Below are 22,004 nucleotides of genomic sequence, written 5' to 3'. Positions count from 1 at the left end.
AAGTAGGTACCAATAAATACTATAAACCTATTTTTAACTGACGCATGTTAATTTCGATTTATGAATTATAATTTTATTTATATAATCCATACCTACCATTTATTCATTTGTTTTATTATATTATATTGACTAGCTATATCGATGTTTTGATTTGATATTCAATTGGTACCCACCTATTTGATTTTTCATTATATTTAACAAACACATTTTTGATTAACTTACAATTATATATTTATTATTTATTTATTTATTACTTACCTATATGGCTATATTAAATAATTAACCATACTGATTTTGATTAGAATTTAGAATAAACTTTTCAACGTAAGTATTTCATTTTTTGTTACATCATAATATATTGTATTCAACAATCAAATAATTGTTATTTATTTGATTATTATTGATGTTTTAAAAATCCCTGATTAAAATATAACAATCGTGTCCTGTGGCTCTTCTAATAAACGCTATTCGTGTAAATACCCAATACCTATACCTTTTTAATGCATTCCTTGATTCACATATTATGAACGAAATTTAAAAACAATATAATACAGCATAATAGTATAAAATAATTATAATAAATCTACATCTTCACCTATTGGGCAATGGATATTATGTGTGTTTATTCAATATTTGTGATAACAACTTCAAGTGGTTGAGGGGAGGAGTAATATTTAATTCATATGTTTCATCCCTGAATACGTTTTACTAATCCGTCTTTGAAAAATTTGTAATTTTAAATTAAAATAGTATATGCACATTGTGCATTACAAACATACCTATAGTTGCCTTAAAGTTGTACCTTAACTACAAAATGTAAAAGACCATACGCCATACCCATCTATAGTTATACTAAATAAAATAAATATAATTAACAAACACTATAATTAATAAGAATTTTTATTTTTTTCTGAGGAATATATGAATTAGTATAGCTTAGGAACTGTGCATTACATATCTAGAATATACAAAAGTACCTACAAGGATTTAACATTAATAGCACCTCCGAAATTGTTTAGTCACTTCGACCATACCTAGTACCTATATTGTTGGGTTCGGCCGAAATCCGTTAAAAGCATAATTATTATTATATATTATATACCTAATAATAAATTGTATCGATATTCTATACATAAATAATACATAAGTACTTACCTTTTTTTATAATATTATGTAGTTATACAACTGCTGCAGCAGCATAGTCCTTGTACCTACAACTCGTGCGGTGGCAGCGGCGAATTGTGCGCGGGAGAAACCTGACGGCGGCGCGACAGGGCTCAATGTTTGTGCGTTTCGTTAAGGTCGTCCCCTCCGCCCACACGGGCGGCGGCGTCAGGTTTACGACTTTCCGCCGCCGTCGCCACCGTTGGTCAGCACCAACGAGAGTTCAGTGTGCGTGAGTACACCCCCGTGGACAACATAAGTTTGTGTGTGCAATATTAATACTTGTGTGCGCTAGTGAGCGCACGAGTCGTGTAAACGCTTCCTAAAATATTATTATTAATATTCGCGAGCCCGCCGTAAACCCATTACAATACCGTAACGGATTCCTGGTATGACGAACGTTGTAACTACTACCGCAACCGCGGTCGTTGTGAGATGAACGCCACCGGATGCCTGACGGCCCTGGGCGACGGCGGCGAAGCATTCGTCGTGATCTCGTCCGACGGAGACGACGACGATGACGACTACGGTGGCCGCAGTCGCCGAGGACGCCACCGCCGCCGGCCCACGGAGCCACAGACCACGTCCCCACGGTGCCCGACCGGCAGGCCACCAACGCCACCACCCGTTCTTCCGATGGCCACCGCCGAAGCGTACAAGTTGAGATCTAGACGTAAAGACCGCGGCGCGTTTGTCGTGCTGCCCGAACCACCGGTGGCGTCTTCCACGGCCACAACCACCACATCGTCCACTGCCGCTGCCACCACACAGGCTCAACCAGTCGGCGGTACTGGTGTCAGCGGCCGCGTTAGCCCATTCCGTGGCTATGGTTTCAAAACTCCGGAAAACGGACGGTCGCGGGCGTCCAGCCCGTCGACGTCCGGACGGCTGAGGCGTCAGTCTTCCGAATCGCGGATCGTTGACGATAGTCGTAGGCCACCAACCATGACGAAAGACAACAAACGGCTGTCGGCGTCCACCAAAGACCTATCGGCCGTTGGCAAACGGACGACCGGTTCATCTACTAAACAATCGTCTGCAGTGAGCGGTGGTACGGGTGGCCGGAAAACCCCAGTGGCGGCGGGAAAGCCACCTGCCGTTCCAACGGCCGGCAGCGCGGCAGCCATCAAATCGTCACCACGTAAGAAGTTGCCTCCAACGCCACGCAAACCAGTGCCGCCCAAGTCACCACTGCCGCTTCGGTCACCAAAGACGCCGAGGCGGCAACAACCGTCAACCGACGCTGTGGCAGGCCCCAAACCGACTGTCTCTGCAAGACCGACCGTCGGTCGTCCGCCGATAAGATCGTCGCCGCGTTTACCCAAAAAACAGTCAACGGCCGCGGCTACGGCTTTAGCGTCGTCCAAGGCGGATGCTCCACCGAAAGATGTTGTCCGCCCACTGCTCGACAATGGCATAAAGACGGTTGCGCCAGCAGCCCCTGTGACGACCACGATAACGACCACGACCACGTCAACAGAATCGGCGTCGGCAGCGGTATCGGCAGCGTCCGATTCTTTGTCGTCGACCACAGCTCCGACTTTAACCACATCCATCACAACGACCGCACAGTCCACCATTCCGATCACGGCGTCTACCTCGGCCACGGCCATAGCGACCACACATGCGACCAACGCTGTCGCTTCGCCCGTCGTCGATGGTGGGCCGATTGTCACGGCTGTGCCTCCTCCGGCGGCCATTGCTGCAAACACCCTGGCCACTTTATCCGTCATAGATCCGTCGGCCACGACTTTGAAACCGCCCCAGAGCGCGATGAGGTCTCGAGATCCACCGGCCACCGCCGCCCCTTCACGTCCAGCGGCTACCGTGGTCGCTGTGGACGGTGGTCCACTGAAGGAAGCGGTGACCACGCGACAGTCCGTTGCTGTCACGATGACGACCACGCCACCGCTGTCATACGAATTAGAAGAGATCGTTGTGGAACCGGAAATCGAAAACCAGAGTGGACGAACGGCCGTCCGCTTGTCCGTGGACACTGATGGCAACAAAACGTCGTCCACGGCCAGCAGCAGCAACGGCCACAAGACTGTCGCATGGGCGAGGTAAACAATAAATCTATATACACGTACAGCCAAACTTTTTGCCTATACAGATCGCACTCGTCGTATTCGTGGTGCTTTTATATAATAAAAATATGATTGTAGATAAACGCCCGCCGTGTCTCGTGCCCACCCGTCTGTTGGTAGGCCGCTCTGATATTTTAGTCAATGCAGTTTCTCTATCGATAGCCCATAGGTAGATACTTGAATTTCGTTGTAAATGAATCGCTTGGAAATCTAAAGTGAGTTAGTAGTTTTCCCAACTCGTATGCATCTGTGTCTTCTGGGCTCCTGGCTGTACTGCAGCGTCATACATTTGTAATTTACAAATTTCTGTAGGAAGTTTAATTTTTTTAAATAGCCCTGTACAAATGTTTGCCTGTATAATCGAGGATATATCATATATGTATAGATTAATTCCAGACTGAAAACACTTAATATATTTTGTCGGTGACCTCTTTTCAACACGCCAAACATATAGCTGCTAATACAGTAGACACCGCTTATGTTTAGACTCCCTTTGGGACTAGAGCATTTGTGACCATATTATATATAATCGAATGAGTCAAAAAAGCTAGCAAGGTTCTAAGAAAAAAAGATTTTATATTTATATTGCATTGTAATAAAACAATTTGAATTTGCCTATGTATACTTTAAAACATTTATTTTTGTCATTTATTTAAATATATTTCATATTATGTACCTATGTTATGTCATTCATAAAGGTAATAAAAATACAACAATCGATTACTATAAAAAATAGTAAAAATATATTTATTATTGTTAAAAATGTTGTTTTGTAAGAACTTCAAATTATGTGAAAAAAATAAAAAATATTCTATGTGACGGCTGAAGTCATGGAAATTGTATGCTTCAAAAATGTTCGAAAAAATTTAAAATATGCCCTTAAAAGTGCATTCATTCACCACGGTAACCAGTATAAACTATATAGTGCGAGTCCACTTTTGTTTTTAAATGTGTTTGTCCGTATATATGTGTAAATCTGGACCAGTAGGCGAATGAGTCAACTTCGTGATTCGTGAATCCAATGCGGATTCCAATGTTTATATATTTTATACAATGACAATATGACATGTATGAACTATATATGGCTGCATAATATATTATATACATATATATGTATGAGTTGTATGTGTGTGTATTGTATGTGTGTAAGACAATACAGAAGAATAAACCTTGACGGTTGTATACATATGTCATATATAGGTACAGCGTACTGTGATTATATTGATTTTATTTCTGTTCAAATTATAAGAGAGCGGGCTTTTATGTACCACATTTCTGAAGACACCATTGAACTTTTTTACGAATTATATTTTGTGAAATTTCTCCGAATACCGCTCCGAATTTACCCGTGCAGGTGCCCTCTTTTCCGGTGTCTGATGAATGACCAGGCCAGGGTAGGGCGCACGTGTATTTAAACGCCCCAGTTTTTTCGGCTAGGTGTTTTAACATAACATCCATCAAGTTTTTTATTTTTCCACAAGCGAAGCCGGGTCATTCAGCAAGTACTATAATATATTGTACTCGAACATACATATATAGTTATAATGTCTCAGACTCATTTTGGCGGTGGCGGCGGCAGAGGCGACGGGCGGGTATAGGTCTCGGGGTGTCGAAAAAGAATGAAAAAACGGTTCGCTCGCACGTTCGATATATAATGGTGTGGCCGTGTCCGCGCGACGGTCTTACATTGTACCGAGTCACGCCACCACCGAGTGAACATTATATAGGTACACATACACAACATAAGTAATTGGGTCACTCCGCCACAACTAAGGGAAACGGTATGTGTATATACTTAGGCGGCGGCTGGAGGGTATCTCGTGCTTAAGGCCGCGCGAACATGCGATGCAGTTTCTTACCGTGCTGGCGTGACCGCAAGGCACAAGTGCCCTCCCAGGCCCCAAGTGTGTGTGTGTGTGTGTGTGTGTGTGTGTGTGTGTGTGTGTGTGTGTGTGTGTGTGTGTGTGTGTGTGTTCTCAACCCCTGCACGTCACTACCGCCTTAAGTACGATACACACCCCGAAAGTCTTTATTCCTGTGCGCACCGTACTCCGACCCCGTATGTATACATATAGCTGGTATATATACATTATTATATATATTCTTCCGCCCTGCCCTTGATAATTTATCAATATCTGCACTTCCAGCGCCACCGGCAGCAGCAACTGCTCCGGCCCCCCACCCATGTTCTTGAGCGAAAATAAAAAAAATCATAAATAATCGCCGGAGTTGACCACCTCGAAAAAACCAACGGCAGTAATAAAACAATACCGGCCATTATGCACGCTCTTGGTCGGACGGTGAACTTTTTTTTCGGGTCAAATCGCATATATTCGCCTTTGCGTGGGCGCGCATGTGAAGGCTAAACGGTCGTTCTCCGTTTCGCGTGTGTGCGTGTGTGTTCTACACAGTATATATATACAGGTGTATATATTATATACCTATACAGCTGTGGATGCGCAGCGGAAATACGTCCGTCTCGTGCGGTACGCGATGATGGGCGGCGGACGACCCAGTGCGGACGCCGCGAGATTCGACGTCTATTCCATCGGCTTCCCGAATGTCAGGTGCGACTTAACGCGTGTGTCACGTCTCAGAACGGACAACTACGATTGAAATGATATGATGAGTTATGACATAACAGTATATTATACCCACGAGTATCGGAGTGTATGATATATACCCATACTATATGTATATGTATGTATATATTGCATTCAGTGCCTGATTTAAAGAGACACGCTGTCCTCTATTTACTTTGGAGCCCTATTTAACTAAATAGATTAACAGAGAGTTAAAAAAAAAAATAGAATTAATTTAAGTTAACTGAGTAGTAACTGATCGCCGAATACAAGTACAATCCAAAAATCGCAACGATGGCTCGATGGCAGTTAATTGTAATGCGCATTTTGTTCTTGGTTTTTTTTAAATTCAGCAATTTCAAACGTTAATTGTTTTATATAACTTCATGATTGATTACCAGTAATGAGTAAGAGTCCAGTATTTCTATTGTTAAAGAAGGGCGCACGCGAGTTTTTTATATATTTAAATGCCAAAAATGAACATTCACTGCTGTAGGTACTACAATATTCGTGCATGGCATTGACTATAGTATCTTATTTTGCAGACAGGTACCTACATATAGAAGTAAAAGGAACCTAAAAAAATGGGGGCCCTGGGCTTGTACACATGTGTAAATCAGGGCTTGTTGGCTGCATCAAATGGTAAAACTTTTTTCGGGGTCATCTAAAAAAAGATATAGGTATATAAAAACACCACGAAACGTTTTAATTTAATTTTAAATATTAATTCAAAATCTTGTTTTTATAAAAATAATGACTTTACACCCATAATAATAGACATTTTTTAAACAATGAAGGAAAGGGGTATTATTATTTTCGAACATTTTAAAATAAATGTGTACCATATACTTATTTATAATATTATTAATATTAAACATACAAATATAATTAGATAGACATTAATTATTATGTCTAGGTCAAAAAAATGTTTGTTTGCAATTTTTGAATATTTAATTATTATTAATAGGCATTTAGAATACTCATATTTCTTATTTATAGTTTTAGTATTACCTATACTTAATATGTATCTACTCGTATTTTCTGATTTCTTATTTATTCGAGAACGAGCAAATTTTGAGAAAAAATATGTCCATTATTGTATTTCAATCCATCTATTATTTTCTAAAACTAGAGTTGTAACTATTTGAAAAAAATTCCAGCTTGATGTCGGATATTATTATGTTTAAGTTATCCAGTTGATAGTACCTATAATTTTCGCTAATTTATTATCATATCTATTATAATATAATTTTGTATAACTATAATATATTGTGATATTATTTTATTTATGGTGCTATCGGTAATCTGTAGTTCAGGTTTATAATTTATAAGTAGCATTCATATCTTCTTTGTAATATGCTTGTGAATTTTGACATTTACCTTACCTTCTGGCTTGAAAAAATGTTAGTTGATTTTAAGAATTCTAAGAATCCTAGGTATTTAAAATGTAAGCTGATTTGATGATATGCCCATATAACCTAGTGTATAGATTTTTTTAGATTTTTCTATTTATTTTAACTAATTATATTTTTTCTGAAGTTCACACTATACGAAGGAAAGCATAATTTAAAAAAATAAACAAGTATTACTGTGTACAATATATCTATATAGTTTGTAGGGCTGTTATATTGCTCCATAAATACCTAATAAAAAGTAAAGACACAATAATTAATGTGATTCTGTCTTATGGAACATTCCCTAATAAATCTTAGAAATTAACTAATTTGATAAATTAATAAACTAGCCACTATGAGTAACTATATAATGTTCCATAGTCTACAGACGTCTTACAATAATGAAAAATTTGAATGAAAACTTCAACTCTGAAACTTCTTTTATTATTAATGTCCTTCATCAACTTATATTTATTTTAAATGTATATAATATGTATACACTTATTACTTAACTATTTGTTCATCATATAGTTATTTACTGTATATTATATACGTATTTAAATCATTTGTTGAAACTCGTCTTTAAAATATTATAACGGTGGCATGAAACGCCAAGTAGATACCCTAATAAATTCTATATTTTACAAAATATTTTTCACACAATAAAATATATAGACCACTTAGCTGCTTCAATATTGCTTGGCAAAATTCAAAAGTATTCACTTTTAAAATTAATTTGATTATAGAAATGTATGTTTACCACTTTATCAACGTCAACGTCAAAATTGATGTTAAATGTGAACAATTTTCTTCACAAACATCAACAACTTTGACGTCACATAAATGTATTATGTATATAGCCATATAGATATGTTGTGTATTTCAGTACTAGTGTGTATAAATCGGGCGATTTTACCCGTCTTCGCATTCACGCGATACAATTGAATTCCAAGCACGCGACGTGAATATTATCGTACATTAATCTGTTATATCAGCGAATTTAATCGGCACTTGCCCATCACAAGCATAATATAATAACCCTCCTTGAATCAGGAATAAAGGTGCAAATTTCCTATAAGAACAGTTTTTCGCCATCTCGTAATTTAGGAAAACAAATTATATTCGTAACCCAATACGATAATAACACCACACGAACATGATAGCCAATTGATAGGTATATTATACAATATATACTCACAGCCTACAGGTATCATGTAAAATATCAATCTAATTATAGGTGTATTCACATTTATGATTCATTGATAAAAAAAAATAACACAAATCTAATTCGATTATTTCCACCGGCAATTGTTGATATTTCACAGATGCACCAGACGGTCGTAATAAGTCAATCAATTATTAGGTAGTTTATTGCAGCAGTTTCGAGTGGCCGTCGGTTAGTAATAACTTATAACGTGTTAAAATGTTAATGAGTACCTACTATTATTATGTGAGTATAATTATGTGTTATCAAAAGTCTGAACACTTTTTATAGATATAGAATTATAACTAGAGGGCGTGTATAAAATAACGATAATTTTACTAGGTACCTACCTAGTACATATTGTACTTTTATATACAGGATGATCCACTGTTCTTCAAGCATGCAGTAATCATCCTTATTTTTACTTTAATAATAAATGTACTGATTAGAAAAATAGAGTAAGTATAGTGGACCATAGACCATTATAGTATATAGTATACGACCATATTTTAAATTACCTACTTAGATTTGTATACCATTTAAAATATGTGTCCTATACAAACTTCTTTTTTCAAATGACAAAGATTTTTTACTGCAAATTGTTAAGCAGATGTTTTTCTTTGAAAATGTCGATCAAAATTTTAATGAGAAGATTCTGATTTATTAAAATGTATTCACATATGTCATATATCCCATAAGACAATAGTCCTTAAAAATGGTTTTGCAACCATATAAAATAGATTTGGATAATATTGGATCTACTCACAATCTAGTATTTATCATACTCAGTTACTCAGACATTTTTTACAAATAATAAAATGTTGATACCTAGATGGCTAGATTAATATTAGTTTCTTTAATTTTCTAATCGTCATAGCCATTAGTCACCATGTCTTCCAAACCTATATTACCACGGACATTTTATCCTTAGATACACAAAAATAAACAACTCAAATATTATCCGCTGGAACTTCGATTTAGTTACATCGATCATGAATTTAGTTTTCAAAAAAATCATCAAATTAATAATATTCAGAAAAATAGGAAGACTTCAATTTGAAAAAAAGAAGTTAGTACATATTACTACGGGTAAATGGTGTAGGAAATCAAAGTATCTTAAAATACATTCTCCGTGTAAGTAGGTAGTGCGTGTAATTAAGAATCCCAAAAAATAATAATTCGTATAAATTTATTATAAAAGGCAAAAATGGGGGATGAATCAATTTGTACCTGTATATAATATGCATATTGACATGTGTATTGTGTATATTCATTAAGAATATAATATGAAACATATATTTCACGAATGTAGGTGGGAACTACAAGCTGACGGGGCTTACCTTTTTACCCGCTCGCTGCAAGTGTATAGATTCAAGAGTTCAAAACACTATTCATAAACTTTTTACGACTATATAGCCTATAGGTGTTTATTGTATGAACTATACATATTTCAGTGTTCATAAAACCGTAGTATACGTTTTTTAGTGATTTTAAATATTAACGACACCACAATATCAATATAATAATTAGTATTTTGTCCGCGGTTCTTACTTTAGAATATTGACCCAATATGTATAGGTGGTTAAACTTATTACGTGCTCGGTGTACCGTGTATAACCAACGTGGAAAAGGTAAAATTTACATAATGCTTCAAAACTGCCATTTAAAACATGTTTTTTTTATATTTTTATTATAAAAATACATCCACAACTTGTATTTTATTTAATTATAATACATTTTTGGACTGCGAAATATTTTTCAGTTCAGTTATTTTTCTATAATTCATTGTGTATACCTGCAGTAGATAAAATCTGGTCGCGTTTTATTAATTATAACACTTTTTAAGCTTAACGCTGTTCAAAACCATATAAATATACAACCCTTATATTATATACATAAGTATATTATAATGCTTTATATCTCACATTCATGCATATTATATGATATATACAAGTCCTGAACCTAATCAATTTATTTTGTAAAAATAAAAACAAATTTTCATTTTTCACAAAGTTATTTAAAACAGAATGTCAATGTGTTTTAACTTAAAATTATGGTTTTAATGAATCTGAAAAAAATGTACAAATATTATAATCCTATAACTTCACGTTTTTTAGCACTACGTCTCAGTCAGTAAGTTTGTAATTTGGATGTACTTAGGTATTACATTTTTAATTGTTGTCTGTTATACATTTGAAATTCATATCCTATAACTTAAAAAAAAAGTAATAGATATTACCTATGTATTATATTAGTATATTATTATAATGTCCGTTCAATTAATGGTAGTGTGCAGCTTATTTCCAATACGATGTATCTTTTTTATTTATCTCATGTCCAGGATTTTCTTAGACGGGCGATCTAACTGTTTTGACTCTTTGAGTTTTTCATAAATATAAACGCAACCATCACGAACTCCTAAATGCTATAGCACTATTCTAATAACCGTATCTCTATACATATAATATTTTAACAACATTTGAGGGAGTTGGCCGATTTTATTTGAGGTCCATTAGCAAATTGACGTTTATTTTGCGTATCCATGCAATGTATACTATAAATATATTTATAGCTCATATCACCCGTTTCCAAATGAAAGTGAGTAAAACTTTGCGTGATGTTGGGGTTTCGGTAATAGCCGAAAAGACCGAAAAGTCGCTCGTAATACTATAATTATTATAGTATAATGTATATATAGCCATGCTATGGATAATATATTACTATATTAGATTGGTAAGCCATTATATGACGGGCGTTTACCAATAGCTGTGGATTAAAAAAACAAACAAAAAAACGATTTAAAAAAGGAATCGTGTTGCATGAAGCAGCCAGTAGGTAGTAGGTAAGTTACCTACCTACCTACAAATAATATATGGGTACAGATAATTGACGATTTATTTTTTTATGAAAAAAAAAACTTTAAAACTAAAAAAAAAAACAGAAGTAATAAATTGAACCCAATTTATATTTTTATGGTCATAAATATAATACATTTTTTAATAAAATGTTATGCTATATCGGTGTATATTATACGTTTATGGTTTATATACATTATATATGATGACTTTGCTCCGTTTTTCCCCTGCAGGCCATCCGAAAAGATCATCGTGCCGGCGGAAGCCCCGCGGTCGGCCGAACCGGCCACCAAAGATCCGGCCTACAAAAGGTATGCGCGGAAGCTGTGCGGTGGCGGCAACGACGGCGGCCGTGGTGGACGTCGGCCGACCCTCGGCCACGTATCTCCACCCACCGTCACCGATGGCCGTATGTCGAAGTGCTGGGCGGCGGTGTGGAAAAGGCGGCCGCGGCCGTGCGGCCAGTGTTGTGGCCGGAAACGATCGGCCTCCGTGATGGCCTCCACTGCAGAGGCTGCATCCGGTGGCCGACGACGTCTGCAATGGTGGCGGAGGTGCGGTGACAAGATGTGCTGTTGCCGTGGCAAGCGGACGGCGATAAACAAAAAGAAACTCGCTATAGCAGCGTCGTCATCCGACCATTCGGTCGGTGCCCTCGGCATCGCTCCGCCGACCATGGCTGCCGACACGTTGTGCGGCAAGTTGAAAAGGCGAATGCGTCGCTGCTGCTGCTGCTGTGGTTGGTGTTGCGGCTGGTGTGCCGTTCCCAAGTTTGTCAAGCGGATTTGCTGCTGTTGCCGCGGCAAGTCCGCCACCCCGAAAAGCAAGTCAGCCGATTCGCAGAAGCGGTCCCTGTTCAAATGTACCGGTTGCTGCACAGTAAGCACGTCATTATGTATTACAGTATTGTTGAGAGGGTAATATTGTTACAACACTCAATACCGGAGAAGTGTTAAGAGGACGCCACATTTGCATGTGTTGTCTCTGTCTTGCAAACGTACAACATGTCAAATTTTACTTCCACAATAATGACTATAGTCACAATAATTTCTGAAATTAACTCTCATTAAATTTAAAGGCAAGATTATTATCTAGACCATCTCATAGGCTTTTTATTATATTTTAATTTTAATGTGTATTGTGAGTATTTTAAAATTGTAAATTTTTGGTGCATCTTAAAATAGTCATAACTCGCTTTGAAATTAAAATATAATAAAAAGCCCGTGAGATGCCCTAGATAATGATCTCACCTATAAATTTCATAAGAGTTAATAATTTCACTCTAATTTTAGAAATTATTATGATTGTAGTCATTAATGTGAATGTAAAATTTGCCATGTTGTAAGTTTGTAAGACAGACATCACAAGCGGATGTGGCGTCCTCTTAACGCGTTGCATGCTCGTCTTAGTCGTCTTATACACCGTACGCTGTGATGACACGTCATGAGGTCCAATTTCACCGTAGAAACATGGATTTTATGAAACTGACGCGTCAGTGGCTCCGCAAAAATAAAGTTTTATAAATATAATCAATAACCATATCGACAAATATGTAAATAACTAATAGAGTAACTTATTTATATTTGTATTATACTTTGTGTTATAATTAATAATATGCGGTTAAAAACTATCTATCCATAACCTCTTGAGGGGACTTGGTAGTTAGTACGTATGATTCGTATAGTGTTTCCACCTAACTAACGTATAACACTATAACATATAATAAATTTAGTTTAACGGTTGGCTTTATTAATAAACAAACTTAAAGGTTAGACAATTGACTGTGTTTTCTCGTTGGTTTTTTTATGATATTTTAATTTTCAATTGAGTGCCTACTATATTTATTTTTTAGTAGGTACGTAAAATACTTACATTTTAAAATATTCGTATAAATTGGCTACAAATGTAAATGGTGTGAAAATCCAAAAAGACAACACAGATAATGTTCTTAAATTTATAGGATTGATGATGGACCGCTTTACTCTAATACAATTAAAGGTTGCAATACAAAATTGAAACGGCTGAACGCAAATTTGTTATGTTGTATATTATTTACAACACAAAAACAACACATGTAGGTGTGACACTCTCTTAAAACATATTCATAAAAACAAATATATATTTTATAATAATAAATTTAAAACTATAATAATTTTCAGATTGAATTGGTTTACGCCCCCCCCCCCCCCCCACACACCCACACACACAAAGTAGAATTCTGCTGACAACCTGACCCCGAATTCTTCGACCATAAAGTACACATGTATCATATTAAATTTGTGATATTTTATTTTTGTAAAACTATAGATACAAATTTATTTTGCCCTCATTTTTTTCATACCTAAATAAGTTTAGTAGTGAATCCGTTATATCCATCACGTGGGGTCTTTTTTCCAAAGGAAACGTATAGGTTTAATGTTAAAGTTTTCTATTTAAAGTTTAGACGATTACTGTAGGTACTAGTTGTACTACTATTGATATTTAAATAATTACACTAATAATGTACAGTACTATCGCTGCACACGTATATGCTCAATACGTAGTTACATGCAAGTTATATATTATAGCGTTCTAATTTCATGAAGTGATCATTCAAATAACAAAAGTTTTTAAAGCATAATAATTATAAACTATTATTACATTTTTACTATTTAAAAGACTTTTTTCTTTATGTTAAGAGCCTATTTTTTACGACCCTTTAGCGTCTGTATGGCAGTTGATGACATAATAATAATAAAATACTAATTTGATTCTTTTTTCATTTATTGTGTCGTGTCCAGAACAAATGTGATTTAAAAACACGAACAGCTTACTTGTTTCCTTTATTACTTCAAGTTAAACTTAAACTTCTATCCACCGAACAAGTGTACAACAGCGAGAATAGGTTCAAGGTATATACAATAGTTTAAAATTAATCTAAATATTTTGAAAATATTATTCTGTAGGTATTTAAAAGATAACAATATTGGTAGGTACGTAAAATGTTCAAGTCCCTACTAACTTTTTTTAAATTACCAGCTACATTAAAATAACTAGAATCGTAATTCTTTGTTTAAATGTCTAATTTTGTCAACATTTTAACTTTAAACTATCATAAAAGAAGTGGGTAAGTTGATGTCGCTCTGCTGTACATTAGGAGTCTAGAAGGTCCCTGTAATGTACAGTATTAAATTTGAATGCAATGATATCATATCATTGTATACGAACAACTATTCTGAGCGGAGGCTAGGATATTTTATATTGTTATTTATTATTAATAAGGTAGCCAGTAAGTTGAATTAATATTATTCATAATATCATTCTTAAATTATCAGTATTTCTGGGAAAATATTATACATACTTATGTAAAATTGGGCTGTTTTGGAACCGAATTACAACAAAATTACTAAAATCACTATTGATTGTGTTAATATGTAATTTCGTCTAAATTTGAACTTAAAATAACTATAAAAAAGCTATGTTTATGTTCATTTTTAGATTTTTTGGTTACAGAATTAAATACTTACGTAGGCTTGTTTTAAATTTTCAAGTTTTTTTTACTGAGTTTGCATTTTTTTATAGACATCAATCGAAAAATACTAATAATAGTCGAACATTTCATACGCCTATAAATAGTTCAATATGAGTTAAAATATTTTGAAAATTTTATGGCGTTTAGAAAATGCTATCACAAATATTGAGTGAAAATGTCATGTATCTATGGTCATTTCTTAAAGTTACAATAAAAACAAAAATGGATTTAAAAAAATGCCCGTGTTTCCTTAATTTTTTGTTTGTTTATCCTGTTGCTATTGAAAACTATTGGGAATTTTAAATTTTGACCTCCCGAGTGCACCAACTAGATTTACTTTCGTACCAAGAAAGTTGCTGTTGAAGAAAATTGAAGCACTTTACTGCCCCCAAACCGTGATGACAGACACAAAAATAAATAAATAAATAAGAAATACACATTATTGTAAAATCAATACATACAGCGGAGCTCTCAGAATATAAAATCTCGCCCATTAATTTGAAAAACTTTTATGTTTCTAACAGAACATTTGCGCGGGATCTTGTACTACATTTTCAAGTTTTTTTACTGGGCCTATGAATGATTTTTATCAAAAATTCAAAAATAAAAATTTATTAAAAAGCATGTAAATATCTGTAATTGAGTCTAAATGTTTTTAAATTTGAATCGAGTATAGAACATGATAATTTAAGCATCATTGAAATGTTTTAAGTTTCAACGATTAATACTTTTTGAATAACAACAAAAGATCTAAAATCATTTGTTGCGAATTTTTTATTTATTAGGTACCTCATGAATATCCAATTTTGTCAAAATTTAAACTTAAGATACTTTTACAAAATATTGTTAAATTTCGCTGAACTTTTTTTTATAATTCTTGTGAGAGAAACTTATAACATAAAACCATGTGTTAATTTGAAAATCTTTGGTATGAATATTAAAAATGTTATGAATTTACAACTACAACATAATTTCTAAATTCGCTAAAATTTTTTTTCGATTATTTTCAAAAAACTGGAAACTTTTTACCCCCTCCAAAAAAAAACAACTCATCATTGGAAAATCAATAGGCTGGTATATTCGTCGCTAAGAATCTAAAATATATCTGTGTTAAAATATGTATGTCATATAATATGTTTATGTTCATATAGATTTTCAATTTTTTAGTTTACGTCTATGCACTCATATCGTTAGCGGAACCAAAAGTTTGTTTAATTGATGTAATATAAGACAATATATGTATGTATTATATATGTAGCTATCTATATCATGTATTCATATTATAGGTAGGTAATTTAACAAAAGTGGTTAAGATATTCGATATAGTTAAATACTGTTAATTATGGTTAATATCTAATAGAAGTAAAGTGATTCTATTATTTCTATACACATTAAAGGTGGTCGGATGTTATATTTCTATTAACTGTAGGTATTTTGTCACATTAGTTTCATGTTACTTCAGCACCACAGAGTTTCTGATCATTGTTAGTTCCAACTAATACGCCCGTCGATACGCACCGCTATACATATAATAGTATATATAAGCCATTGATAAGTGCGTGTTCCAAAATTGTTTGAATTTATTTGCTACTTTTTTCGACATGCCTAGAGGCAAACATCCAGTGTCACGTCAAAAAAGACGTATAGTTACAAAACTCCGTGCGAATGCTTTTAAAACCAACGGGACAATTATTGTCTGTAAGTTAAGCGAGGTAAATAGACTGATTATAAATATAAATAATTGTTATTAATTAATATTAAAACAAAAAACTATATAATGTCTCTCCAAAGGAAAGTGAATATTTTTAGAGTATAATATTGTATGTGCATTTTTCTAACAACGCAAACTGACAACTGTAAGTAATTTCAACAATTTTTTGGGAATTCCGTGACTCTTAATATGTCAAATTATGCCTATATTATGTTGTACAACTTTTAAATGCTTATCATTTATTGTCTATAATTTTAAATGGAAACCAAAATAATCAAAAAATGATGATATAAAAGCTTGAAAAATTCGACTCCACTATATATTATATACGCTTTTTAAAATAAACATTCTCCATACAGTTGCAGAATAATTATCAAATATCATTACTTAATCTAGTTCTGTAGGTACTTATAAGTTAATCAGCAGGCAAATTGGCCGTCCTCAACTTGCATGAAAATTGAAAAGCAAGATTTAGAGTATGACCTATCGATCGAGACGTAGCCACATTATAAGCAGGTATATAAACCTACTCATAATGTAACCTACAATTGAAAATTATCACTTTTATAATCAGGTACCTACAAGTAATTGATGTATCTAGTATACAGTCCAGGTTTTTTCCGCATGAATAATTGATTCAATAATTTTCATGGTGGTAATTAAAGTATACTATAAAGTGTAAATGACTTGAGAAAAGACACCATACGCCCACACTAGGGTGGAATGAAACAATTAAAAAAAAAAAAAAAATTTTTTTTTGGTTTTTAATAGACATTTTTTTATGTATTTCAAGAGTATTAATAAGTAAAAAAACTTTCCCACACCCCTCGTTATTTATCCATGAATTTGATACTGGGGGAGGGGGGACAAACTTATCAGTAACTTTACAAAATGTTCACAATACATATGGAGAAGATTTATGGCCGATCGGTTTTTTGTTTTTTAAGCTTAAAGCAATCTGAACAGATTAATTTCATTCGTTTTTTTTTAATTTGTATATCACAAACTAGTGAGTTGATATGGATCTAAAAACTATAAAAATTATACGGCACAGATCAAATTATCTTCTGTACATTGTGAAAAAATGGTAAGTCTTCTGAAGGTAAATAATATACGTATATGTTTGTCCTTCCAGAAAGTGCCTGCATTTGACTTGTTTTTTTTTGCTCAAAAACATGGCTTACAGGAAAAACTGTCAAGCCTCGTTTAAAGGTTCAATTTCGATAATTTTTTTTTTTTTTTTTTGAAATATTAACTAACACTTCTTACAGTCCGCATTTTAATTGGATTTTCGAAGTTAGATTTCTAATCATATTGATAGGATTTTGAAAAGGACCAATTTTCACATGCTTTTGTTATTTTGATCATGTTTGATTTAAGCTACAAAACTGAAAATCGAAGTTCAATGCACCCAGTAGAAAATTATCCTCTAATTAAAAAAAAATGTATCAAATCTGACCACCCTATGATGCTTTAGAATTTTTCCTGTAAACCGTGTTTTGTGCAAAAAATCACGCTTTTAATAAAAATTCATGAGGATGATCTATCTCCTCATTCAGTCATCCCCCACCCGTTAGCCCACCACTGTATTAGTATAAAATTGCATATTTATATAATACGAGTGTATACCTAGACATTATATTAACTGTACCTTATTGAGCCAATAGTAATAATACATTCAAGCATATCGCATCACATGCATAACATCTTTGTTGATACGTCAATCCATTATATTATGTTATACCTATGGTCTTGCATTGAGTAAATACATTTTAAAACCGTATCTTCCAATGAATCATATATCGTGTGGGTCTCAGGAAAAAATAATAATATACCACCACTCCCCTTAAATTTGTAACCAAAAAATGTATTGGGAATAGTAAGTTTTTAACAAATATAATACTAATATAAAGCGGAGACTAATATAACGAATTGTATTGAATGTTACGATTCCTGTTTAACACACATAATATAATATATCAATATGACAATATGAATATATGATATACATACCTAATTATATTCCAATGTTGTACGGTTATAGTAATTTTTTATAAAATAATCGTGTAATCGCATGTATATTGTATACACTTATTTATTCCCAAATGGTAATAATATTGTTTACCATAATAATGTACAAACTCTATAAATGGTTGTATGATTAATATTATAAAGCCATAAAGGTTACTGTAAAATTATGCATATTTTGAAACAACATTGATTTATAGCCTTAATACTGTAGAATATATAAATATCTTATAGAAGTATGAGTGTGTATATTATGTCTATAAATATAAACTATAAAATATGATTAATTTACCAAATAAACCCTCACGACTCGGTGATTATTAGGAAACTCAACCTTTTTGGACACGCGTTAAAATAAATGTCGAAAGGACGTCGGTCGTCGACCAGTTGTTTATATAAACCTTAATACCCACATACTTTATAGTTAACACCCACATACTTTACACTACTACTACATTAGCTATAACTTATTATAGTTAGACAACACCCCTATCATTAAAACTGACATAATATCAAATATCATACTGTTTAGGTCTTGGGCACCTACGTATATAATACAACAGCGAAAATCTACCTAGGACATTAAAAATATGATTGACATACCATTTAAAATACATCAAATAAATAGGAACACTTGCATCTACCTCCCCTACTATTACCATAATATAATTAAATTATCATTTATTCGTATTAAATTAATTCTCGAGTCTTGACTCTTGTTATCAAGTACCAATATCGATTTTGTAGAGCAGAGCTCGAGATTGTAGCCTCTAGGTATAATATATTTATGATTTACCAATCATTTATCATTTGTATCCATAAATTATAATAAGTGGGTATAATCATTAAATATACATATATACTATTAATAATATATTATAACCAATGGTAAAATACTATAATGTATAAAATACAATTTGCAAAAAAAAAAAATGTAAATCATTTATAACTGATTTTTGTAGGTTAATACAATAATATCTTCAGAATTGTTGTGTCATTTACATTTATTAATATTGTTGTAAATTTAACTTGGCATGATTTCCTTTTTTGTTCAGATTGATTTGGTAAACTACAACGCCTGAAATAATAGTGTTAGGTATTATAATGTATTTTAATTTACTGTTAACTTTATTTTAACTTATGTAAAAGAGTAGTACCTACTTACCTAGGTAGGTGCTTATGAAATGTGTAATAATTGTACTTTACTTTTTAAATTCATTAAAATAAAAATATTAAGTTGCTTATTTATAGTTAACATGCACACAGCAATGTATAGATTCCGAATAAAATGTGAATTAAATTATTTTTAAACATTTAATAAAAGTACCTCTTATATATACTTCAGATTTAGGTGATAATTCATCTAATTATTTTGAACTTATTAAAAATGTGACAGCTCATTTCTAGAACTTATATGAAGTTCAATGAATCCCAACACACATTCTACATTTTAATAAAGACGTTTAACCTAGTTTATAGTATTTTATTTTCTTATTAGGTAAATGTACACTTTGCGTGTGTTGTAGACTTCACTTTTTTTACTTTCCTTAAACCTTTGTAATCAATCTACACTGTACATGTATCTAGTATAGTAATATATAATGTATTGTATTTGTTTTTTGCACTAGAATATACCTAAATTGGATGCAGTTTTCGTCGATCATTCGTCCGTTATGAAAGGTGCTATACCAGTACTACCAGTAACACTGGCATGGTTGTGTTTAGTGTTCAACGTCATTATTCCGGGAGCAGGTATTATTTATTTCAATGTTATCGAATGGTTTCTGGTCGGTATAATTAAAACTTAAGAGTACTATAAGTGTGAATGTGAGATGATACAACAATAATTGTTGAAGATAAAAATAATTTGAGTACCTATATAATAATATGTAAGATATTTTAGATAGGTTACACCGTGCTAATAAAATTAAATTGTGCAAGTGCATTTTCACCTCCTTATATTTTTTGTTAGAAGTGCACATTAATCATCTTTTTACATTTTAAGATATAAATGATATAATATACACACTATATTGCAGAGGTATTCAAACTGTGCGTCGCGGGAGTTTTCGAAGGGAGCCGCGTAGTATAATTGAAAACCAATAAATATTTGTACGAAAAACGTTTACTAATATCATTGAGGCACACCGGTGGGGAAACGTTGAATTGTTTACCACAATCATTCGCTAGTTATAGCTTTAATTTATTTTATGTATGTAATATGGTAAATAAATTATAAAATATAAATTACAATCATATAAACATTGATTTTTTTGTCATTTATAATTTGGGAGCCGTCAACATTTTGTAAAGACTTAAAGGAGCCGTGGGATGAAAAAGTTTGAATACCTCTGCTATATTGTGTTCATTAGCATTGGTCTATTTATGGGGTAGGGGGCACAATGATCCACCCGTGCACTCCACCTATTGTTGGTATAGTATCAATATATGTGTTTTATTTAATACCATAGTTATATCTTATATGTGTATTTGTAACGTCATAAACATTTTTTTGAATTTTAACTAAAAAATAATTTGAAAATGTAAGTGATTTTGATGAATGTTGTCAAAACTCCACCTTTAAATGCTTATAAAAAAATATTGTTACTACCCATATTATATTTAAAATAATTTTTAATTGGTGTACGAAAATGTATAATGAATTTCGAAAAATGTGATATCGACATTTAGAGAAAAAAAAATATCAAATATCAAATGTCTATATTAGTTCAAAAATGGTCAAAATATTTCGAAAATTAGGTATACCATTTATAGAAAATGATAAAATGTGATAACGGACACAAAAATAGAAAAAAAACCACCATTATAAAATCAAAACATTCATCGTTCTCTCAGAATTTTTAAAAAAAGTATTTAAATCTATTTAAGGTCTACCATGAGAGGTGATTGATTAAATGGGTTATTACTGCACACTACTATAATATAATTATAATAATAGTACAATGACATGTCCAGAGACATTAAGAGAAGAGATAGGTACGTATGAGATTATGGAAAAGGAGAAAGAACAAACTAAAACCAGATTAAATTTAATTATATCAAAATCTACTTTATTATTGTAATACATTATCAATATACATCCATAAATAAAAATAAAAACTGGAGAAATAGTTAATACGTAGGCATACTAATAACTAATATGTAATAAGTAATTATAACTAATAAGCATCGAAGACTTATTCAACTATTATAATACATTTTCAAGCATATTATGCAGTGCAAGAATAATAATTTTAATGTTAATAATATTATAAATATAAGTATTATCTTATTATAAAAAGCATGTATCTATATTGTTAAACAGTGTTACATTTTTAAAACAGTGATTATTATGACTATACACACCTATTCAGTTTTATTCTGTAAAACTAATACATTTTATTAAATGGTTGTGCTTAAATGCTTACAAAAATAATAGGTAGGTATGACATGCAGTAGGTGCATGAT

At 33.1% G+C, this 22,004-nt stretch overlaps 1 protein-coding gene across 1 annotated transcript; it reads left to right on the top strand.

The window, feature by feature from the left end:
• The first annotated feature begins 1,403 nt into the window (after nt 1-1,403).
• LOC111039561 (mucin-5AC-like) lies at nt 1,404-20,528 on the top strand. The gene is made up of 3 exons (XM_022323121.1): nt 1,404-3,227; nt 11,520-12,165; nt 20,165-20,528. Exons 1-3 carry the CDS (start codon nt 1,600-1,602, stop codon nt 20,342-20,344), a joined length of 2,454 nt encoding a protein of 817 aa, XP_022178813.1. The 5' UTR covers nt 1,404-1,599; the 3' UTR covers nt 20,345-20,528.
• The last annotated feature ends 1,476 nt before the right edge of the window (nt 20,529-22,004 follow it).

Source organism: Myzus persicae, unplaced genomic scaffold (assembly GCF_001856785.1).
Source record: "Myzus persicae strain clone G006 unplaced genomic scaffold, MPER_G0061.0, whole genome shotgun sequence".
Lineage (NCBI taxonomy): Eukaryota > Metazoa > Arthropoda > Insecta > Hemiptera > Aphididae > Myzus > Myzus persicae.
This window is presented reverse-complemented; position numbering and strand designations above follow the sequence as displayed.

Bases quoted from the DNA above. Each gene is read 5' to 3' on its own strand.
- LOC111039561 (XM_022323121.1), top strand. From the start codon at position 1,600: ATGAACGCCACCGGATGCCTGACGGCCCTGGGCGACGGCGGCGAAGCA. The intron at 3,228-11,519 runs GTAAACAATAAA...TTTCCCCTGCAG, and splicing joins AAGACTGTCGCATGGGCGAG to GCCATCCGAAAAGATCATCG. The intron at 12,166-20,164 runs GTAAGCACGTCA...TTTTTGCACTAG, and splicing joins AATGTACCGGTTGCTGCACA to AATATACCTAAATTGGATGC.